This window comes from Crocodylus porosus, unplaced genomic scaffold, assembly GCF_001723895.1.
Source record: "Crocodylus porosus isolate Cpor-Errol unplaced genomic scaffold, CroPor_comp1, whole genome shotgun sequence".
Classification (NCBI taxonomy): Eukaryota; Metazoa; Chordata; order Crocodylia; family Crocodylidae; genus Crocodylus; species Crocodylus porosus.
In genome coordinates, this window is record NW_017728911.1 from 11,037,911 (window position 1) to 11,062,353 (window position 24,443).

Below are 24,443 nucleotides of genomic sequence, written 5' to 3' on the forward strand. Positions count from 1 at the left end.
TGATCTGTCTTTCTGAAGGAATGTCCTTATTGGTTGAAAACCCTTTTGAGATGTGTGAGGTGACAATCATAGTTGTGCAAATTCGGTGGTATTGGAGGGCTTGGCTGTATATTACAGCTTTCTTGATGTGTTCAGGGTGATTGCTAGTTTTGTGTAAATATGTATGTTGGTCTGTGGTTTCTTGTATATGGTGGTTTGTATTTTATGGAAAATGTGCTGAAGTTCTCCTGCATACTTGTGAAGCATATTTGGAATTGTGCGTAGTAGGCAGAGGATTGTAGGTGTTCAGTCCTCTGGGAATTATGTTGTATTTCTTGTATTGGCTAGAAAATATACATCACTGTTGAGTTTGTTTTCTTTCTTCTTCATGTTGTGAAGTTTCAATTCAAACAGCAAAATTCAGTATCTTCCATGCTTTAGGGTTGTTGGTTGTAGCTGTGTTGGTCTAAGGACATAGGCAGACAAGATTCTTTGCGTAAATGTGATATCTTTTATTAAACCAACTGAATAGTTGGAAAAATTGTTCTTTGCAAACTTTCAGGCACAAACGCCCTTCTTCAGGCATAGGGAGAATCTGCTAGAGAGTTTTTGGGCTGTCTTGTCACCTTTTGTTCTCCAGGGTGTAAATTAAGGGGGTGCTTGGGCAGGGGAGGGGGGCTGCTGAGCCCTCTCATAAGAGATGAGAATTCCCCCCCCCATACAATTTGACTATCATAAGGGGGGGGGTCTCCAATCAAATTGCTCCTTCACTTAGGTGGACTTGTTAATTAATGAACCAGTTTAATTTTTTTTTGAAGACTCCCTTCCCCACAAGAGTAGAAGTGTAAGAGAAGACTCTTGCACTTTGGTGTTCTCCATGGAGGAAGAGAAGCCAATATGCAAAATGCTGGTGTTGGGTTATCAGACTGCAGGCAGGTTATAATGTGCCATAAATCCAATGTCTATATTTAGCCTGTGCTTTTTTTGCATCCAGTAGATTTACTAAGTGAAGTTTGTAGGCTCATCTACAAAAGATGTTTTGTAAGTTTCCTTTTAGGATTAGAACTAAGAGACTGGATTGCACCCAGTAAACTGTGATGTCCACCAGCAGTAGAAATCTGTAAGATAGCTGCAAGCTGTTGCATATACCATGATCCAGAAGGATCAATGGTTGCCTGCTACTTATACAGAGCAGGCTGAATATCTTTTCTATTGGATGTGGTAAGACATAATTCCTTGATAGGTCAGGTTTAATTTATCTTGTTAAGAGCACTCTCCTTACATACTCTTTCTTCTCCACCCACAATATCAAACATGGACTTGCAGGTATTAATGAGCATGCTTTTCTGCTTGTCCCTGATTCTTAACTTGTTCTTTTCTCTGCAGGTACACACTGAAAGGTAGAGTGTGTGCAGTTCTGCTGCATGGAAAGAGAAAAGAATGTGATAAGGTGGCCCAGTCCTCAGAGATGGGCACAATATAGAAGTCTGAATAAGGTACAGAAAATCCAATTCTTCTTCCATCTGAAGTACAAGAGAAATGTTTGGGAAAAAAACAGCGTATGCTGGAGTTTAGCAAGGGCTTGTGACTGGACACATTTCCTAGTCAACTTCCCTCCTCCCCGGCAACCTAAGGCAAGTGGGGTGTCTGGCTGGAGTTACTTCATAGTCTTTCAGAGGGCTTCAAAAAGTTGCTTATATGCTCTACAGAAATACTGCAAGTAGCTTGAACCTAAAGGCCTTATTCAAGTCCCACCACACACCTGGAAATTATTACTTCTGATGTTTTACACCTTTTGTTTTGTACCATGAGTGCCTAAAATCAGCACCCCACTTTTGGTAGGTGCTGTACATGCATACAATAAGTAGTAGTCCCTGCCTGAGGGAGAGAGATGCGGGGGGGGGGCAAAGGAAGTAGGAGCATCTGATAGGGAACTAAGTGCGTGACAGTAAGTGACTTATAGGAGATAGCAAATAACAATGCAGTATGAGACCATCCTTCTACACATTGAAGTGTAATGTTTGTACTGTTCATGCCAGATGGGAACTCTGAAATAAACATCAGATCTAATTTGTCTCCATGTCCAGCTCAGTGGCTGGACTTCTAGCCGAATGCTCCTAAACTTTTGAGATTTCTGAACTATTACACTAATCATGTGAAAAACACTTTAATCCTCCTTCTTTGTAACAGCATGTTAAAAAATATTTTGGCTATGTTTAAAAATAAACCTAATGTGCATGTTTTGCTCTGCTTTCAGTCTGAAGTACCTCAAATCCAAAACTGGCAACAGTTGATTTTATAAGGTGTAAGATAAAACTTATGACAGCATTGTTCTGACAACCCTGTTCTTTGATACAGCTCTCATGTAAGAATCTGCTTGTATTTGCAGTTGTCTGATGTTTAACAATAGAAGTATTGAGCATTTGCTAGGTGGCTGGCTCTGACCCCTTGTTTACTTGTTTTCCGGAATCTTTGATTGATTTCCAGCTATCTGCTGCCACACTGTGGAGGTAATGAAACACTGCATGATGTCAATGGTGAATCCAGACCGTTTACAGAGGACACTTTAAAGCAGGTTTAAAGCGGGTTAAATGCCTTTTGCACCACTTTAATGGCATTGCTGTTTGCACATTCGGCGGCATATTGCATGTTAATTCCAGCCACTGTAGCACATTCAGCGGCATAATGTGCCTTAAATGACTTCAGGATGTAGCAAATGACTTTAGGGCACTGAAAAGGAGGAGTTTTAGTTTCCTACCTTACAGCAGCGGAGCGAAGCACTGGGTTCTGTGCAGCTTAGGAGGTGTGCAGGCAGACCATGCAGGCAGCCTGGCAGCAGCCCGGGAAGGCAGGCTCCACAGAAGGGGAAAAAAAATAAGCAGCAGGCCTGGTTTCCCTCTCCCCCAGAGCCTGACTGAGCTGTGCAGGGGCCTTGTGCTTCCCTTCATGGGTGCAGTGCCCCCCAGAACTGCCCGAGCTGGGTATTGCCTGGGGGTGGCCATTGCTGCCACAGAGGGAAGCACCAGAAGCTCAGGGACTGCTCTGCCCACCAGCAGGTCACTCTCCCCTCCCTGCCACTGGAGAGGCAGGTAAGGATCAGGCAGACACGGTGTACATGACATGGGGGTTTACTTCACCCTAAATTGAAGCAATGTTTTTAAAAAGCCACCACTTCATTTTAGGGAGAATTAAACCCACATGTCATGTATAAATTCCCTCAGGCTCTCTCATGGACCATCTCAGCAAAAACAGGGGAAAAATGCAAGTAAAATTACAGATGAAAGTTTTGACATTTATCAAAAAAGATCACTTTAGGCCCTATGTTCACTTTTATCTTGAAATTTTCTGCAGAAAGCAGATATTTTTCACAAATAAATTTTAGTTGGCAATCTAGTATCATTGAAATGCAGGTTTGATAGAAAAATTCTGTTAGTGAATTCCCAAAATATGAACATAGTATTAATAAGGAAAAAAGACCCCTTTACATTATTGCAGCCATCAAATTGGATTCAGTTGGAAAATGTATCATATATTAATCTCATCCACTATCTTATCCAGAACAAAGTCTATAATAATAGTGCCTGAAACTGCAACCAGCATTGCGTGTGTTTTTATGCCTCAACAGAGCTTTTTCAGGCATCAAATCAGCGGTTCTATTCAAATGCTAGAATCAGTGTGTCAGTCAGTGTAATGTCCTCTATAAGAATAGAGCTGCTTGAATTAATTCTAGAGTTCAATCTCTAAAACTCTGCTATAATTCTACCAGTGTGGATATTCTGCTAGAGCAGAGTACATACAGGTTTCCCTTTCTTTATGCTGTACATGAGTTCCTGGAAAACAGCGTATAACTCAAATTTGCATAAAGGGAACCCGCTTTACAATGTAACAAATAGAGATACTTCCAAGACCCCGACTGTACAGACCCCCCAGACCCATTTATACCACTTTTACAAGACAATTTTGGTAATCAACAACAGCAGACAGTACACGCAAGCACAGGGGGGTGGTGAATGTTTAGCTGGTATCAAGACAGGGTGATGAAGGCTTCATTGATAGACCAGAGAGGGTAGGATATAAGCTAGCGGGACACTTAGAAGCTATAATGGGGATGGCAACTACAGAAACACATGTCACAGACAACGAGTGGGGAGCACAGATCCACACAGGAGACTATATTTTGGTGTGTGTCACTCCCACAATGCACCGCACAAAGCAACTGACTGCAGGCTTCCACCACACCAATCGCATAAGAGTGAATTTACCTCGCATATAATGAATTTTTGGTATAAAAAGGGTCATCGCATAAGAGTTAATCCTCACCTAGAGAACCCGCACAAAGCAAGGAAAACCTGTACTATTAAGGCTCTTATCTTCTGTCCCAAGTAAGTTCACAGAAGTCCCATTGTTTTGTCTTCAGTATCCAGATAAATTACTTACCGAAAAACCAAGCTACAAAGGCGATTTTTCTATCAGTTCAGGTGTTTCCAGCACTAGGCCAATCAGGAGATGATGACATACCCCAAGGACCAGCGATTTAGTGAGTTAAAGCTGGAGTGCCTAGAATAGGAGGCTACTTAAAGTAGGGTGCAGTAACAAAAGTAGAACTGCTATTCAGGGATTTTTAGGCAGCTAGGGTGGACAAAAAGTGTCCCATTGCCTTCCATAACTGAGCAGGACTTTGTTTTTTCTTTTTGCTTTCTTTGCTTTTTCTTTTTTCTGTGCCACTCTTACTTTTCAAGAATAAAAATGGGAATGTAGCTAAAAGTGGGAAATTATAAAATAGGATTGTTCATGGATGAACATGACTTGCAGGGGAAGAATCAATATGGCATCTGTATGCAGTTTTGGGCTCTGCATTTTAAAAAGGATATGGAGAACAGTTCAGAGGTAGGTAACAAGAATGATAAAGGGCTTGGAAAACAAATCGTAAAAGGAGAGGCTGAAAGTGCTAGGTATGTTTAATTTGCAGAAAAGGCATTCAAAAGAGGACATGACAGCACTCTTGAAATACTTACAGGGCTACCCTAAAGAAGGAAAAGTGTTTTCTATCTTGCTACAGAAAGTAGGGCACAGACATATGTCTTGAAGTTGCAGCAGAGTCCAGAGGAGAGCCACATGCATGATCAAAGGGCAAGAGAACAGGCGGAGAGCCTGATGAGAGGTGGAGAGCCATAGGACTCTTCAGCCTGGAAAAGCACAGGCTCAGGGGGGACCTGGTGGCTGCCTATTCTGTTCACCAGAGCGCCCCAAGGGATAACAAGGACCAATGGTCATAAATTCCTCGGTGACCATTTTAGGCTGAACATAAGGAAAAACTTCTTTACTGTCCGAGCCCCGAGGCCTGGAACAGACTTCTTCCAGAAGTGGCACAGGTACATATTCTGAACTCTTTCAAGAAACGTTTGGATGCTTATGTCACTGGGATCCTTTGACCCTAGCTGACTTCCTGCCCCTGGGGCAGGGGGTTGGACTTGATAATCTTCAAGGTCCCTTCCAGCCCTACTGTCTATGGATCTATGAAAAAAACCCCTAAAGTACAGGATACAGAGTAGGTATAAATGATCAGTACTCACAACGGAGGGTGGTAAGCAGTGGGATCCCCATAGGATTTGTTCTCTTTAACCTATTAGGGGAGCATAAAGCAAGGTGGTCATGTTTGTGGATGACATTGAATTATTCAGGTTGGTAAAAAGCACAGCTGGCTGAGAAATCACAGAAGGATCTCAGAAACTTGAAAAAGGGAACAGAAAAACTGGCCAATGAAATTCAGTGTTGACAAATGCAAAGTGGGAAAGAATAACACACCTACATAAGGCTGATGTTAGCTGTTACTTCTCAAGAAAGGGAGGTTGGAAGGACTGGGGACAGCTCTCTGAAGGTTTCAGTCTGGTATTTAGCAGCTACCCAAAAGGCAAAAAGGAAGTTAAGAATTAGTGAGGATGAAACTTTATACAGAAAATGTCATGAGACTGAAGTTAGTTCCTTATTTCTGGTTCCCGGTTCCTTTTTTAAAGCTAATCTTTACACAGTTAAAAGTTGTTAGGAATGAATTAGACGTGTTAAAGAGTTAGGATTTTGTTGGAAAAATCCGTATTTACTAATAAAATGTTAAATAATATGATGTCTCAAGTACGTAGACTAATAAAGAGCAGAGATTAGGCTGGGATTATGGGGCAAAATCCATTTTGGGTCACCCCAAACCGCACGCCTCTATTGCCAGGGGACACTTCTGAATAAGTCTGAGCAGGGCGCTGCCCAACCTGAAGCTCAGTTTTCTCATGCCAGCCTGCAAACGGACAGCCCCACAGACCTTTGTGCAATTTACATTGCCCCAAATAAGGAACTGAGTTTGGGCTGCGATTACAGGTGAAAATCCTTTTTGGATCATCCATTTGTTCATCAGTCTGGGCTCCGCTCCTACACTGGCTGATGACCAGGGTTAAAGAGCCCAGTCTACCCTAACACGGAGTGGACTTCAGTTCTGCAATTTTTGGTGGCATTTTCTCTAAGGTGCTCTTCTATACAAAGCCATTGTTACCCTAGAGGTTGCCGAGTGATTTAACCACCACCCAGCAATAACAGTCCCAGGTAGTTCCATCTACTGTAAATTACAGTAGCAGGTGAACCTGACCTGACCTGCATTAACAGATGAACACATTAGTGTTCTTAATTCCCTGAGAGCAAGGCTTTGGCATGTATTTAACTATCTGTGTGTCCTTGATGATGCCCTTAGTGTTTCTAAGACATTTGTACAGCAATAACATGGCTTGGTATGCGTTACTTCGTAAGACATGTGGAGAGGCTGCTCTGACGTGCTATGATTAAGCGAGTCTGCTGAAGAGTGCTAATTAGCATGCTCCAGCCAGCCCCCATGTCTCATGTAGCATCACCCCCATGCTTCAACTGAAGCTCGTTCAATGAGCTTTCATTAAATCACCGCCACCACCATTTTGAAGTGTAGGGACACTGATATCTGTGGGTGCTTTAATTAGAGCCGCTCCCAGAGCCGCTCTAATTAAAGCACCCTTGGAGCACATGTAAAAATATCCTTGGAGAATTCTTCTTCAGCTGCTGGTGGATTTCCACATCCTAGCTTTTTTACTTCTAAAATTCCATCAGAGTAACGCCAGCTCTCAGTCTCACCAAGTTTGTGGAAACACATAAAATAGCTATCAGTATTGCACGTTACCCCAATTACTTTGTACCTACAATGAAAAAAAAAATGTGTTTTACCAGACTCTGATAAATTTGCAAATATGTCTGATGTTCTCTGTTGAATTAATCAGGACTAGTGACGTTTTCATTAGCAACATTCCAATTTCTTAAATACAAGAGACCTAAATACAAGACACAAGAAAGGGATTTGGGGGGCAAGGGAATTGAGTACTACCACATCTGAAAAGGTAGCTGCTGACATTTGAGAAGGCGTGGTTCAGAAATTTGATATAAAGCTAGATAGGCATATAGTTGTATTTCAGTTTATGTGTCATCACAGCTACAACATAACTCTTACACTACCATCTTACTTAATGTCATGTATAGAAAACTGATAGAAAGAGCCAAGAAATGGCGCCTCAAAAGGCTTTTTCAGGAAGTCCACTAGGGGTGGAGAGGGGCAGTTTGGGATGACCTGAAAAGGATTTTATCTGGAAATCCCAGCCTAATTTCAGCTCCTTATTTGGTGCTGTTTACATAGTAGACAAGCCTGGGGACTGTCATTTTGCTAGCTGGTATGAGAAAACCAGGCTTCAGGTTGGGCACCATCCTGCCCAGACTTATTCAGGAGAGACCCTATGTCCAGGAGATGTGTGGTTTGGGGTGATCCAAAGAGGGTTTTGCCCCATAATCCCAGCCCAAAGTCAGCTCCTTATTTGGCGCTATGTATTTATTACAAAGGCCTGAGGGGTTCGGTTGTTAGGTTAGCACTCAAAAACTGAGCTTTTGGTTGGGCAGCAGCCTGCAAAGCCTTCAGAAGTATCTCCCAGTGGCAGAGACATGTGGTCTGGGGTGATCCAAAAAGGATTTCTACCTATAATCCCAGCTCCAACCCAGCTCCTTATTCAGGACTTTGTACAAAGGCCTGGTACATGTCAGTAGGCAGCCTGGCACACAAAAACCAAGCTTTGGGTTGGGCAGGGGCCTGCCCTGGCTTCTTCAGGAGAGTGCCTCAGTGGCAGAGATCACAAACACCGCGTGCCCCTGGAGGCTGGGGGGGCACAGCGACCACCTGCAGGTGGTGGTGGCAGTGTTGGTGACAGGGGTGTGGCTGCGGTGAGCAGGGACCACCAGCAGGCGGCTGCGGTGACGTCAGCAATGAGGGCAGGCTGAGTAGGGACTGCCTGCAAGCGGCTGCAAGAGTGTTGGCAGTGATGGGCGGCGAGTGGGGACTGCCCACAGCTGCTGTCCGCGCTGTTGGCAGCGGTGAGCGGGACAGCCTGCAGAAGCCAGCGGTGGTTTTGGTGGCAGCTAATCTCAGGGGGGCATGGCCCGTGCCACCGGCAGAGATGTGTGCTCTGGGATGACCCAAAAAACCCCAGCAAACCCAGCTCTTTATTCAGGCCCGAGGGCCATCACCAGGCAGCCTGGGATGCAGAAACCAAGGTTTGGGTCAGGCAGGGCTCCACCTAGGCTTCTTCCCGACAGTCCCGACTGCAGGGACGTATCTTTTGACTTGAAAAGGATTTTGTCCCGTAGTGCCACCCCAAACACATCTCCTTGCTCAGGGCCGCATACTGTCGGTGGCAGGCTGGCACTGAAACACAGAGTTTTGGGCTGGGCAGTGTCCTGCCCAGGCTTCTTTAGGAGCCAGATGGCTCGTGGTGACCCAAAGAGGGTTTTGCCCCATAATCCTAGCCTAACCTCGGCTCTTTATTCAGGGTCATGGCCCTAATACAGATTATTTTACATTGTTTTTAGTAAGTGCACATTTTTGATGAACTCCGAAGTCTTTAACGCGTCTCGTTCACTGCGAACATCCTTCCCCCGTGCGAAGATCAGCTCTGACAAAGGGCCGGGACTGAGGAACCAACTGTGGCCGCGCCGGCCCCAAGAGGCCGCCCAAGCCCGAGCGACGAGAGGAGCGGCTCCTCGCTCTGGCTGCAGTGCCGGGACTCGCACTGCGCACGCGCCAACCCGCAACCCTGCCCCTGCCCCTGCCCAGACGCGTGATCTGGGCTGGGCGCTGCTTCCGCTTCCACTTCCACTTCCACTTCCGGGCCGGGGTCGGGATCGTTGCTGCTGCGGCCGGGACCGGCGGGCAGGTCGGGAGGAGTGCGGGGCCGGGCGGGGGTGCAGTGCCTCGGGGCGGGGCGGGGCGGGGGGGGGGCCCGGCCCTGCCCTGCCCTGCCCTGCCCTGCAGGCGCAGGAGCCTGGGTGCGGCGCTGCGGGTCCCCGCTGAACGCGAAGGAGGCGGGTCCAGCCTCGGTGTTGGGGCTGGGACGAGTGGGCTGCCCCTGGCACCAAAGAGCGCGCCTCGAGTGGGGCGGTAGCCTCCCTGGGTAGGGGCCGAAAACACCCGCAGCCTCGAGCTGTCGGGTGTTGGTGCCGGGAGAGCCGCGAGGCGCCCGACCCTTGTTGTGGCAGCGCAGCCCCGGCCCCTTGCCCGCTGGCCGCCCCGACGTGCCAGCACAGTCGGGCCGCGCCTGGTGTAGCCAATTGCAGCTTCCTAGCTGCCTGGCACAGCCGGCCCCGGGTCTGGGCAGGCCCTTGGTGCTGCTGGCAGCACGGAAGCAACAAGGAGCTGCCCCACGGAGCCCCACCCTGGCTGGTTGCTGGCGGCAGACAGCGGGGAAGCGGGGCAGGGCAAGCCAGCACTGCCACAACGAGAGTTGCGCCCCTTGTGGATCCCTGCTATCTGCCCCCAGGCGCACGTGTCAAGCAAAATACCATCATTGCTGCGCTCTTGCACACATGCTGGGGGTTGCCTACCCCTGATTTAGAGCACAGTTAAAGTCAGCAAGTGACCCACCTGTCATCTCATCTCCTGTTTCACTGGTCAGGACTGAGACTCTGGCCGGGGACACCGGGGGGAGTGCAGGGCTGTTGCTCCTCTGCTGCCATCTCCGGGCCTAGTTTCACTGGTTGACATCTGCAGGCTGCCTCAACGGATTCAGGGGGCAGTGGGCGCTGGCTGATGAGCTCTTTCTGGTGTCCATTCCACATCCCTTATTATTAATTTATGACGTCACTCCCCTTCCTGGTTTCTTTTTATTTGTCCCAAGCAATCCGTTGATGTGTCTGCAATGGTCTCCCTTATTAAGGCAGGCTTATACAAGTACTTCTCACTTAACGTCATCCTGGTTATTGTTTTGTTATATTATGTTGCTGATTTGTTAGAGAAGGTACTTGTTTTAAGTTGCACAATGTTCGGATTTAGCATTGTTTGGCCACCACCTGCTAATAGGTAACTACTGTGATGTAATTGGATTTGCTCAACATCATGTTGCTTAAACTTGTGTTTTTCAAGAACATAACTATAATGTTAAGTGAGGAACAGCTGTAGTATTTTACAATGGGTAGGTCATGTTCCTTGGTACATTGAATAGGCCTGTTTTGCTGGCCAGGTGGACGCTTGACTGGGATGGTTAAGTCAGGGATCGTCCCGCCATGAGTGGAGGGTTGTAGTAGGTGTCCTCCTGAGGTCCCCTTCCAGCCCCACCTCTCTCTCTTTCTCTCCTGCTTCTGTTTTCCCTTAAAGAACTGGTCTGATAGAGCAACTTCTCTTCTGCATTTGACTGATCAGGCTACTACCTTCCAATTTTGTTCTAGGCAATTAAGTATCCTTCTTAGAAAGAAACATTTTTTTTTTAAGGTGTTTTCAAAGTTAGGAAGTTGAATGAGCCCAGCCAGCTCCAGAGTTCATCAGATCTCAGTGGGCCACCATTGGGGGCCAGGCATGCAGATTATCATTGTTGCTCAACATGAATGTTGCTGACACCCAGTTAAACTAAAGATGCTGTTTGGTTGTCTTGTAACAGTAAACTTTTGTTTTCATTTGGAAAATGAGATGCGTGTCTAACACGTTCATGCACCTGTCCCTGGTTTTCAGAAATGAGGTTGTTGTTGTTTTCGCCTAGGGACTGGAGAAAAGCTACTTCGTACCTTGATCTAAATGTGATTGCTTTTAATCTGGACGAAAATATTTTCAGCATCAAGTTCGAAAAAAAACTCGCATCTTCTCTAGCATATCTATATTGCTTCATGGGCCAGGGTTGCTAATTACAAAGCTGTATTGCTGTTGGCCACCACAAATGACTGGTTTATTAAGTAATATGACATTCTAAACCATGTACTTGAGAACGATTATAACACTTTAGGCTATATATAATGAGGCACAACCCAAACCTGTCTTAACCAAATAAGAGCAATTATTACTTTACAATTTGCCTTAAGTCCGCTATTTCAATTATGAAATGGAATTTAAAGTAACTTCCTCAGCAATTAAAGCTGTTTACTTAGAGTTGAAAGATGTTTTTCATTAAAGTGCCTTGCTTACTAATCATCTGGAGTAGGGAGGCTCAAGAGGTAGCTTGTCCTCAATGAAAACTAATCATTTTCTTCCTTCGTGTCACACATTTATAAACAGTTTAAAAGTGGAATTTTGGCCATAAAATATTGCTTTCTTTTAATGTGGACCTCTAGTTACATGGCTGAATTTCAAAGTCCCATTCTTTTGGGAAGTTGCTGATGCTTTTTCTTCTTTCCTCAGATTAAGAGCACTATTTTAGAATTGTGAGTGAACCGTAGCATAACTGCAGGTCCGTCTTAACTCCTTCAGTTATGGGAAGTTATTTTAGACAAGTATTTCTCAATTCTGCTGCAATAAAAGGAAATGCTTCATGCTACTCAGTGACATCCATCATGTTGACTCTGTTGTGTGACAGAATATATACAGATAGTGATTGTAAGCCTGCTGAAATGAATTAAGCTCTAGAGTTAATTGATCTTAGTTAGTTAGTACACAGCATACTTGAAGGGCCATACACTGTGGAGCAATGACCTTAGAGCAGGAATGCTCAAACCCTGGGCCTCTGATCACATCAAGTCCATGTAGCCAGGCCACAGGAGTCCCCACTGGACTGAAAATTTGGCGGCAAGGGAGCAGTGGCAGCAACTGTTGCTCCCCTGCTGCTAAATTTCCAGACTTGTAGAGAGCCCTGCAGGCCAGATGGCATGCCAGATAGGTGCGTCTGGGGCCAGATCTGGTAGAGGTGCACCGATGCATCAGTCCATATTTTATCGGCATTGATAAAAGGAAAATTGACATTATCAGCAGTCAGCCTTTTTTTTTTTGGCTGATGTGGCTATTAATGTTGCTGATAAATGCTGCTTGCATGCATGCAACCAGGAATGCAGCCTGGCAGCTTGGAGACCAGTGTGCAGCTGGTAAGTCTGTGGTGAGGGGAAGGGTTATGGGGGGGGCAGACCAAGGCCCCCACAGTGAGGAAGGGAGTGGGGCAGGGACAGGCGCTGCCCAGCCAGGGTGGTGTGGGGCTCAGGATGGAGCCAGCGGCTCATCCAGAGGCTGCAGGAGGGGCAGCTCCTGCCACTGCGTGCGCTCCTGGGGGAGGCATGGGAGGCCATATCTGTGCACAAGGAGAAGACAGGCTGCGCACTTGGGGCCAAGGCTGCTCCAGCCTCTTCCTGGCAGCTGCACTCAGGCCAGGTGGGGCGAGGCAGGCAGCAAAGGTGCTGGGAGGGGGCTATGGTGAATTTTGGGGTGGCTCTAGTCCCCCCATAGTCACCTCCTTCCAGCACCGCCATTGCCTGTCCCACTTCACCCAGCCCTAGCAAAGTCACTGGAAAGAGGCTGGAGCAGCCCCAGCTCTGAACACGCAGAGCAATCCACCCTCACCCCATGCACGAATCCAAAGGGGCACATGCCCCATTATTCCCCTAGGGGTGTGCGCAGCGGTGGGAATTACCTTACCCTTCCCCACCCCCTGGATGAGCCTCCAGCTCCATCCTGTGCCCTGCCTCAGCCCAGCTGGGTAGCACCTGCCACTACCCCAGCCCTACTCCCTCCCTCACTGCAGGGGCCTCAAACTGCCCCCCGCATACCCTCCCTCACGCCCCTTCCTCCAACAGACTTACCAACTGGATGCTGCTCTCCAAGCTGCTGGGCTGCATGTCAACAATTGGTATGGTATCCACCAATCTGGCTGGTCAATAATCAGCTGTATCACCCCAAAAATCTTTATTGGTGCACCCCTAAGATCTGGGCATGTAGGGTTTAACTGGAGGTGGTGTGGGCCCCAGTCCTGCGGATCAGAGCCCTGAGAGGTGGCTCAGGGCCTGATCCAGTCTGAGGGCTGCCCCTGAGCCACTCATTTGGCCAATGTGAGCAAAAAGTTGAAGCACTACTGCCTTACAGCAAAGCCCAACCTCAAAAAGTCCTGTAGGAATTTTAATACCAGTTGAGCAGAAGTAATTTCAGGAGTAGCATCCAAAAAGTTGCACAATGCATGTAGGCAGGAGTTTTCTTATTTCTTGATCTCCTGTGTTCCCCTCTCCATTTTTAAATCTTTTTTTTTCTTTTGAGGTCAAAGCCTGTTCTTTTACCCTTTTGTGACTAATCTGTTTTTGGTAGGTTTTGCTCCTGACAGTCTATTCTTTCTATTGCTCTTGATCTGCCTTAACCCATGTATGTAGATTTTTTTATAATCAAGTTAGGTTCCATGAAAGAACAATACAGAAAAGGCCTAGTTCATGTTTTCCTGCCATTATTTATAGATGTGTCAATTGGGTAACTTTCTTCCAAACAGATACTTGAAATTGTTTCTAATAAATACTAAGCAGTTGCGTAACTGAGAAACGTCACAAAAACAGCTCTATACTAGCATCCAGTGAAGAAGAAGAGGGGTTATGCTTGCCGAGTCATGTGTCCCTAGCAGCAGGAAGCTATTCTGAATTAAGAACATTATTTTTAAAAGTTGTAAGGGATGGATGGTTGGATGGTGGCCACCTTCTGGAGCATGTCTATCTGGCTGAAAAACAGATGGCATTCCTAATTGTGGGCTAGAATGGCACTGCAGTCTCTGGGAAACATAACTTTTTTAGTTAGTGAATCAGACACATTCACAAAGCTTTTTGGTCTTACTCTGCAATGCTGTCTCTGGTTAATGTATAGTATTGCTGCACTACACAAATTCGGTCGCGTAAAACTAATTATCTGGCTGCATTGGCTATACGATCAAATATGAATGTTGTCCCTCATTGTGTTGGTATGTGGTTCAAATCCTTCTCTGTGGACGGTAAAGATGGCACCGACTTAATCACCTGTGTGTGTGCGCGTGCAGGCTAGCGAGTTCTTATTGTATGCTCCTATCATTGTTATAGAGCCAGTACCGCTGTGAGATTAGAGCTGGATTCCATTAGTTAACGTGTGCATCACCAGAATTGCTCAGCATGTTCCAGTATCAGGGACTCCTTGTGGCTGGTGATGGGTGAGCCTGAAAGAACACAGCTTGACTTGTACGTCCCAGGGTGAGTTTGCTGAGCCGGAATCTCAAGACTTTGTATGGTAAACTAAGCAAATGCATTCTGAAATTGAGACAGATATGGAGTTCACTATAAAGTATGTGCTTAATTTTATCTAGCAAAGTATAGTATGTTTTAATCTCTACTTTTTTTTTCGGATTACTTTGAGAAGTCCAGTGTTTGCAAATACACCAGTAATGGATTGGCTTAATCCATTGTATACAGCGCTGTTAATTGATATTTGATTTCTTGGTTGAAAACTGAACAGGTAATACATTTCCTTATTGTCCTTGGCAAAATGTCAGAACTGTTCGAAACAATGTACATGCCTTTAAGCTACCATGGTCAGAATTATTGTACTAGCCTTATACAGTTCACTCTTAGGTGAAAGTCTTCTCAGTGTTGACTGTTAAAAGAATTTGGCTTGAAACCACTCTTTCACTCTGGGGTAAAGAAGGTGACCTTAGCAAAGTATCACCTTTATAGGGTTCTCACTGGGCCATATCTGCATGGGGTTTAAGCAAATATGGTAGTACTTTTAGTAAATGAACTGTCTCATCCAAGATTTGGGCCAGGGCCAAATCAAAGGTATAAATGCTACACAAATAGATGTGTGGTTAAGCAGTAAATAGATGGACATATTTGCAAACATTATTAGAAGTTGGAGATTGAACAGTCTTTTAGACCTCTTGTTGAAAAACCTGAACTGTCAGAGATGTTGTAACTCTTTTGCTTTGGACTGAATCTCTGTGATGCTTTTGTCTAAATTAAGCACCTGATCTAGACTGATGCTACCAAAAAACCTATAAAAGAGAACTCAAAGGTAGGTGTTATTGAAAGATTTAATGAGCTAACAGTGGTTGTTTTTTAGGTCAGGGGTGAGGGTTAGTTGAGGGGGGTTCTCTAGCTCCCTACAGTAAGCTACAAAAGCTGGCATGCAAGGGACACTGTTATGAAGATATCATGTTCAAAATTTGCTTGATATGTTAGGAATAACTTACTCTGAAGCTCAACGTGTCATTTACAATTAAAACTCTGAGTTGCTGTATGTTTTGCAATTACTCTAAGTTTTAAGACTTTTCTAAGCAATATGTTGACTACATAAATGGTTTTGTATTTATTTCTGATGCACTGGTGACTAGAAATATTAAAAGTCAAGGTAATTATTAATTCTTGTCTTCTTTTCCAGCATGGGGCAACGGTGGGGCTGATATGCTGAAATGGTTATTAGTAACATCTCCTGCTTTCTTCTAATTATTAAGAATAAAATAACTCTCAAATTAAAATAGTTATTTTGAAATAAAGCTGAAACCTTTAGCTTAATGCCAGAAATAATCTCCTATTGAAATCCTGAAAGCAGGATGACAAGAAATTATTAGCTTGATCACTTGAACAAGAACATGTTGTCATGCCTAACTGATTTGTCTTTTGCAAGTTTCACGGCAATTCTTTAAATACCATCTTTAGGGAAAAATGACAGTTTGTGAGTACTCAATAAAGCGAATTTTACAATGTTGTTGAGCTAATACATTGTGATGTTCCTTCCCACAGGTCCCTTTTTTGATCTCCTTCCAAAGACAAGAGGCCCTAGCTTGCCAGGAAACTGTATTAACTGTGTTCAGGCTGGACTGAGGATGGAAGGTGTTGAATTTAAGGAAGAGTGGCAAGATGAAGATTTTCCCAGGTAAGTGATGGCTTATACAAATAAAATATACCTATCTTACTAATCTGTGAAAATGAATAATTTCTTTCATAAGCAGGGCCTATAATTAAAGTCAGTTACTCTTTTTGAACAGGATCCAGTAAAGCTTTAATCATGACGTCAAAGCGTACTTTTTGTTTTTGTATACTCCTTGGGACAAAATGGGCCACTTTCTCCTCCTCTTGATGTTTGTGAGACCTAAGGTAACTTACTAATTGGCAGCAGGCATTTTTAAAATTAATATAGTACTGTTCAAAGAGTCTTGAAACTTGCTTTGTCATGCATGGGGAAGGGGATCTTTATGTTAGTGATGCCAAGGACAGCACATCATTCCTAAGAGATTGGCTTAAATTTTGTATGTTAGCATAGTGATGATTACAGTAAGGTTAAGGTTCCAGGGTATGTTTTGTGAGTTTAAGTAGTTTTTATGTGTTCTTGTTTATGCTTTTAAAAACTGAAATGTAGTTCACCGAATGTTATGCTTATAAGCATTGGATAACAAAGTTGGAAACAATTTGAACAGTACGCTTTGGAACATTTTGAAAAGCCTTTAAAGGACTACAGGGGAAATCCTGAAGTATAAGTCGGTTCTAATTTGAGGTTGGTTGTTGGTACTGAGAGAGAATTTCAAATTGAAACTTAGAGGTATGCATCACAATAAAGGAGTTCATTTTCCAGAGAAATATACTGACTAGTATAACCTCTTAAGAAAATTTGTATATAATTTTTCTATTAAAACTGACTTAAGTTTCTTTTAATCCTCAGTTTTACTTTTTCCTTTGTTGCCTTATCCAAAGCTGTGGCAAAGACATTGCATTTCACTGAAACGTCCTGTTTTGTGCAGTATGGTTAATGCTGCTAAAATACACCGTTTTCCCCATGCTTTCCTACAGTTTTGCTTTGTCTTATTTATAAGTATCTTGAAGGTTTCAAAGTATGATGTCACGCAGTTATGTCTGAAAATAGGACTTCTAAGAACATAGTTGTCCATAATTTAGGATGGCTGTCAGAACTATAAATGAAATATTGTTTGTGCCTGTAAGGAACTGCTTGAGCTTCATAGCAAAACAACTGAATTGTTTTTTGGGGGTTTTTTGGTGTTAAAAGATGAGATGACTTGAAGGGTGAAGAAAAAATAAACAGTTCGGTGCCTGTAATAACAGGCAGACAGTAACCACTGACTTGTCTCATATCAGCCTGTAAAACTCGCTTGAAACTGCAGCTCAGTGTTCCACCATTCTAATGCTCTGCTTGACATCTTAGCTGAGTCCTCAAATGCAATTAATCTGACTCTGGGCCATAACTTTCTTTTTGTAAAGTGCATATTGTGCATTTAAAAAGCACATTCTAACCAGGTGACATGTATACCTGTTCACAAATGAACCTTGTGCATTGAAGCTGTTTTTCTTACGAAATGCATCTCTGTTCTTCCCTGCACCAGGCCCTTGCCCGAGGATGACCATGTTGAAGCAGATACATCAGATGGAACTGGAAGAGAGGGACAACCTGGTAAGAATCTGTAGCTTCAGTCAAACTGATTATTTCTAACCTAAATGGCCTCCTTAGAAATATGGAAGGAGCTGCACAACATTTTAAAAAGGTAGAAAGTCAATCTTAGGTAAGCAGCGTCTTAATCAGCATACCTGTTTTTAATACATACTATCAAGGTTTATTGTCCAGGAAAAACAGATTCATAGAATATATTGCTCTGAAAGCATTGTCTTGCCCTGTAAACTGAAAGCCAGTTAGTATGTGCTAAACATGAACTATTGCACTATATTTTCATGACTGGTCTTGAATTCACAGAAACCAAATAAAGATGAGTCTTTCTGTCAATTTTAAGACCTGAATGAATTCTACTGAACATCTTGCGTTCTTTTCGAATGTCCTTTTAATATAGGTTGCAGTGGATCTTAGAACTGAAACGCAGTATCTCGAGGGAGAAAAGAGGGTATATGGCTGTTGCTTAGATCTAAAAATTACCATGCTGTACTACATCTTGTTTGTTTCTTAACTTTTGGCATTTCTTGGATCTCGTCTGTCTAATTTAGCTTGATATTCGGATATGTCACTAATTTTATTTTCTCTTTTCAACTTTTTGAATCGCAAGTATTTGCCGCATTTCTTTGAGCATGTTGAGTTCACCTGTTAATCTTTAACCTTTGTCAGTCATTACTTAAAAGTTGTTCATCTGTAGACTTTTCAAGGATGGTTACTATTAAGCGTTAAATAACACAATCTTCTCCGATCTCTAATGCAAGTTAGCACCTGAAGTCTAACGGAATGTGCTGTGTTGTATTGTTTTGTCACATTAATTTACTGCCATTTACCATGTATTTCAATATATAGCTGTCACAGATTCTGTCCAAAATGGAAAATACACAATACTAAAAAACACTGCTGGTTGTAGAAAGTGTTGTAATGGAGAACTAGAATGACATGAAGACTATTACAATATGAAATACAAGGGGTGGAGTACAGGACCTGGAATCCTGCATTTATGTACTGATACAGCAATAAAGTTATTCTGTTTCATATTGTTGGGGATATGAAAAGTTGGTTGAATGTGCAAGCATGCTCAATTTTTAGATTGTAAAATAACTAGCCTTTTCTTCTTTTCCCAAATTCATTAGAGGTTAATGGAAACAAAGTTAAAAAGAAATTAATGGCTCCAGATATTAGTCTAACATTGGATCACAGTGAAGAATCAGTTTTGTCAGATGACTTGGATGAGAGTGGGGAGATTGATTTGGATGACTTGGATACTCCATCTGAGAATAGCAATGAGTTTGAATGGGAAGGTAAGGATTTATTACCACATGTAATGTTTCAAATTTCCGTACACACAGGTGCCTTATTGTACTTACTGAATCCAGGATGACTTTGAATTTAAGAACTCACCCCGCCCCCCAAATAATTAGATGTTGTATATAGAAAATGTATAAATATGGTAAAAATGGTACAAGTATGTTAGAAAGAAAAGCTGATGGAAGAACGCAAGAAATCTGAGTAACGCCTGGTCCTTTCTTTTATCCTAATAAGCAAGAAAGAGTCAGTCACCTTAGAAACCTTTTCCATTTCAAACTTAATGATCACCAAGGGACTCTTAAAATTGTAAAACCTTTTTTTAATTACCTAAGAATTTCATTTTATATTGTACTTCCAAAACTATGTTTGACTGAGTTTGAACAGTAAGGCTGTTCTAAAACTGGAAATAAGGCCTTGACACTACATTCTTTTCAGAGGGAGCCCTCAAGCCTGTATTAAGTCTTGTTTAAGTCAGTGGGCTCTGTATAAGAATTCAGATGAGAATCAAACTGCAGAGTTGTGGTCTTTTTTATAAATTTAAGAATCCTTCCCTATCAGGCTGCTGGAGTTCTTAAAACAACTCATACAAAAATTGAGTTGTCCATACTACCTTATTTTTGTCCTGAAGATTGATGATGTTGTCTTAAAGTTGATCTAAAGTACCAATTAATATTAAGTTCTGAATTCTCCTAATGTTAAATGTTTACTTGATTTTCTTTTTAAATACTTGTTGTAAAAGCAGTTCATTCCTGAATGAACCACAATACTACTGAGTATGATGAATATTGAGGAAAGAAAATAAGGCATCAAACATTAATTTATTTTTTAAAAAGCTTAAATGAAGGGGTTTTTAAAGTGTCATAACTTCAGTATTCAGAGTTAGAGATTATGTGGATGTAACTGGAGTGGGATTGCCATCTTTTGACTTCTTGAGGGACTATGAGTTGGCACTTCAGGATAACTTTACAGTGTAACTGAGGAAATAGTCCACTTTTGTTGCAAAAGTTGCTGAAAAGGGTTTCTGTCTTTTCTTCCTTTAATGCTGCTGTCTTCATTTTCCTGGAAGGATAGTTTCCATTAACAGCTTTGTCTTGGAAACAGACAACTAACATGCAGTAGGTTTTTCTCACTTTTGGGTAAGGTCTGTGCAACTAAGTCAAAGAATCACCAGTTTTATTAGATCTGTTTTCTTCAGATTGCTCTTAAACATAAATTTCACTTACTGATTTTTTTTTTTTGCATATGTGAATTGGCTTTAATTCCTCATAAATTTGTCTGCATGTATGCTTGCCAGATATTATCAATGTGTAAGTTGCTTCACTGTAAATCTGATCAAACAAAATACAATCATTGAAGTTAACCACTTTCTGTCGATTTTGATGGTATTTATGGGAATGAATGTTTAAAACAATATGTATATTTGCTAAAAGGCCTCCTATGTAGCTAGAAATTTATAAGTAGCTAGACCCTTCATAATAAAATACAATCAAGAGAATCTGAGCATTCATATGAATGCTAAGATACTGTGCTGATGTAGGAAAGGTACTGTGACCACTTCATGCAAGAATACAATATAATCTCATTTATCCACATCTTGGAGTGCCTGATACAAGTTTGTTATTACCTCTGTCCAGTACCAGAGAAAATTATAATAATCTAAGCAGATAGTAAAGTGGTTAACTAATAATCGGATTAGAGACGGCCACATATAATCACAATGGTCTTTAACATGTTTTAATTTTGGCAGATGATCTTCCAAAACCAAAAACTACTGAAGTAATTAGGAGAGGATCGCTTTCTGAATATACTGCAGCAGAAGAGAGAGAGGATGGGCGACGCTGGCGTATGTTTAGAATTGGAGAACAGGACCATCGGGTGGACATGAAGGCAATTGAACCCTATAAAAAAGTTATCAGTCATGGAGGTAAGAAATAATGATGTTCTTGGGCATTGTTAGCATCTAATGTGTAACTGAACAGGAAAGGAAGGAATAATTTTGGATGCAAATGGATGAAGGTTCTTTGGAGGATGGCTCCATTATGACCTGCAGTAAGAAGACCTTAAAAAAGCACAACAAAAATCTATGAAGTACAGTCCTTGTCATGACTCATTACCTTACACTAAGGGGAAAAAAACTCCACAAGATGTTGGAAAAAGTTAAGTTACTTTAAGAGACTATCACAACTGTCTGGGTACATTTCACTGTTTGGGAAAGTCTTGGTAGATTGAGTATACTCTGTGTACATATACAGTGTGTGCAAAATCTTTTAGATTCCCTAGCAGACTGGTTAAGGGGGTTTTCTTTTTCCTTTCTATGTGAACGGAACTGTTCTAGGAGGGAAAATTGACCATGCAAAATGCTGTTAGATGCATAAATAAATTAAAGCACAGAGATTAGAGAGGGGCTTTTATTTCATTTTTTTAAACTTCAGCTATTCTTTGTAACAATATGTAACAGCAAATCTTTTAAATAAATGTCTCTTGAGCCTTTCTGTGCCTGTATTATGACCCCCATATAAAATGGGATGTTTTCTCACCTTTGTAAAGCACTTTGAAATGGAGAAGAGAGCACAGTAAGTGCCTTTTTATACGAAATTGATCAGACTACAATAAGGTGTTCTTATTCTTATTGCTGCTGTATTTCTGTTTGTTTTTCCTAGGTTATTATGGTGATGGGTTAAATGCCATTGTTGTGTTTGCTGTCTGCTTTATGCCTGAAAGCAATCAGTCTGACTACAGATATCTAATGGACAATCTGTTTAAGTAAGTAATATTTTTTTGTCATTAAAAACTGTTCTGAATGAAACTCCACTGTCAGAGTTTTTCTCCTCAGAAAGAACTACACGTTCTGTGTTCTTTTATATAGTATTTTGTATTTGAGAAGCAGCATATGTAATTAAAATATTAAATTTAGATATGACTTTTAAGAGTTTTTTTAAACTAAAACTTTAAGACTTTAATTCTGTGAACAACATTTCTTTAAAACTCTTACCAAAGGGCAGGTTGTCTTATATATATATATATATATATAAGTTAAGTCATCCACAATGTGATTTGAAGGCTTTCTTCTTTATCTCTTCAGGTATGTTATTGGCACTTTAGAATTATTAGTAGCAGAAAACTATATGATAGTTTACTTAAATGGTGCTACAACGCGGAGAAAAATGCCAAGCTTAGGCTGGCTCAGGAAATGTTACCAGCAAATTGACAGAAGGTAAAAAATGTCTTAATGTCAAAATAGCTCTACATTTCTTGGTTGTATATTCTTTTTCAGAATTTCTAATTAGCATGGTATGAGTTTAGGCAGCTTCCAGCAGGCGTTTTATGGCTTATGATTTAGGCAGTGAAGCCCCAAGTTAAAAAAAAGAAAAGAAAAAAACCAAAAAAACATGCTGGAGATTCTCTCCCCTTCACCCCCTCCACCCCCACCCTTCAGGTAACAGTAGTGGAAAAGTAGTATGTTGGGGTTGGAGATACTATCAATGAACCATAACAGGACACTTGCTATGGAAGATACATTATGACTCCTTCATACAGTAGTACAATATGGTTTTGTTTTAACTTGAGCTTTAAAGCTGGTATTTTTCTGGGCAGGTCAGTATCAAAACTGCATAAACATTCAGAGGAGTTAAATGGAAGGCTATGTGTAGCAATTCTCTTGCGTATGATGAGAAGCAGCAAAATTGGCTCTTATGTCACCTAGAATTACAATGTGTTTACAATGCTGTCAGAATCAGTATGTACATATTTGCTCATCTGACCAGTGACTAGGCATGAAAGTGAGGAAAGAATGTGGGATTTTTGTCATCATAGAATATACAGAGAGTATGGATTTGAAGTTTCTTTTTGGCTAAAGAACCAGTTTTATACAACTGTGACTATGCCACTCTGCTTTGGATGAAAGACTTCAAATAAAAGTAGTCATGGTTAGGTGTCTTTTTTTTCCCCTAGGAAAAAAAAGTATCTAAGATGCCAGTTGAAGGAGGCTTTTCTCTCCCATTGTACATTATACCTCATTTGTCAAGGGAATTCTACTTTTTATTCTTTTATGTGAACAGTTGTTAAAATGTGTAGAAATAAGAGTTTCCTATGTTGCCCCTTAAGTGGTAGAAATGTATTGTTCCAGATATTTTTATCAGAAAGGTTTAATGAAGTCCAAAGCCAGCAGTTCAAAACTTTACTTTCGGCATGACCTGCTTTTGTTAATTTTATCCTCTTGGTAGATTGACATTTTTCTAATAGAGGCTTATTTGTTAGACTGTACGTGCCAGACAGTAGTAGTATTGGTTAGTAGAAATGATGTTTTTGCTGTTTTTTCACTTCTTTTGTTCTAACACTGATGTCCAATCTTTAGGTTAAGGAAAAACCTGAAATCACTAATAATAGTTCATCCTTCCTGGTTTATCAGAACACTTCTGGCCATCACAAAACCTTTCATTAGGTAATATTGTTGAAATTTGTGTTATTTACAGAAAGTATCTCTGTGTGTGTTACATGTCAGAAAGTTTTACTTTAATATTGAGTGATGTATCCAATACTTTAAATTGTAACTGTACTTTACGTTTGTTCTTCCACAGCTCAAAATTCAGCCAAAAAATTAGGTATGTCTTTACTCTGGCAGAGCTAGCTGAACTCATCCCCATGGAATACGTTGTCATACCAGAATGCATAAAACAGTACGTTTCATTATGCAAACATGCTAAATTGCAGTCGGTACAGAATGCAAATAGTAAAAATATTACTGTTTGGGTTTGTATTTGCAAACTTGTTTTGAATGAAGTTGGTACACTAAGGAAAGATATATCATGCTTGAGGATGATGTTAAAATTGTGTATGCAGCAATATAATGTTAGCCAGATCATTAATACACAGTTCTGTGGTTTGCTTAATCTAAATTAAATTGAGTGGGAACCAGTGTTTTGGAGACAAAGTCTCACTGAGACTGTTCTTATTCATGGGCATTAAATTAAGTTGGTAGTATGACAATGCTCACAAAAAGTAAACAATGAAGTATCATTCCAGCAATTGAGAATTCCACTTTAAATTAAGAGGAGATAGAGGAGAGAGGTAGCTCTAATGGTGGTTTTAAAACTAAATGGAGGGCTGGGCAGTATTCAGGTCCTTTTCATCCCTGCACAGAAAACTGAGATGTCAAAGGAGTGCACAGTGGCCCACCACAACAAAAGCACAGCCTTGGGTATGCTGATAGAAATGCTAAGTAGGTTATCTGTGGCTATAGGTACTAAGCAGCACGATGCTCAAAAAGCAGGACTAATATATTGAGCAACAAGGCTAAGGAACCTAAAAACACTTAGTGTAGCAACTTTTGTAGCTGATACACTGATGGCAATTAATATAAAGAACCAACAGGGAACAATCACAGTAGCAGGGCGCTCTTCCTTTTTATTTGGTAAGAATATAATAGCAGCATTGCTCTTTAGTGTGAGCTGAGAGCCACGTAAGGTGAGATTTATTT

At 41.8% G+C, this 24,443-nt stretch overlaps 1 protein-coding gene and 1 long non-coding RNA gene across 4 annotated transcripts in view; one reads left to right on the forward strand and one right to left on the reverse strand.

The window, feature by feature from the left end:
- Positions 1 to 17,857, reverse strand: LOC109308943. The gene is made up of 3 exons (XR_002100746.1): positions 17,847 to 17,857; positions 17,416 to 17,417; positions 1 to 143 (listed from the first exon to the last, which is right to left on the reverse strand). It is a non-coding gene; the product is annotated as an uncharacterized LOC109308943 (long non-coding RNA).
- The window catches only part of BNIP2 (BCL2 interacting protein 2), a 22,844-nt gene continuing 7,538 nt past the window's right edge, over positions 9,138 to 24,443 (forward strand). For 2 of the 3 annotated variants that reach the window (XM_019533423.1, XM_019533425.1), the window contains exons 1-10: positions 9,138 to 9,239; positions 14,317 to 14,463; positions 16,009 to 16,141; positions 17,601 to 17,668; positions 18,793 to 18,960; positions 20,715 to 20,891; positions 21,628 to 21,730; positions 22,050 to 22,181; positions 23,322 to 23,408; positions 23,545 to 23,643. In XM_019533423.1, coding sequence (XP_019388968.1) covers positions 16,092 to 16,141; positions 17,601 to 17,668; positions 18,793 to 18,960; positions 20,715 to 20,891; positions 21,628 to 21,730; positions 22,050 to 22,181; positions 23,322 to 23,408; positions 23,545 to 23,643 — 884 coding nt within the window. In that variant the 5' untranslated portion in view covers positions 9,138 to 9,239; positions 14,317 to 14,463; positions 16,009 to 16,091. The remainder of the gene's footprint in view (positions 9,240 to 14,316; positions 14,464 to 16,008; positions 16,142 to 17,600; positions 17,669 to 18,792; positions 18,961 to 20,714; positions 20,892 to 21,627; positions 21,731 to 22,049; positions 22,182 to 23,321; positions 23,409 to 23,544; positions 23,644 to 24,443) is intronic. The other variant, XM_019533424.1, reaches the window with a different exon arrangement.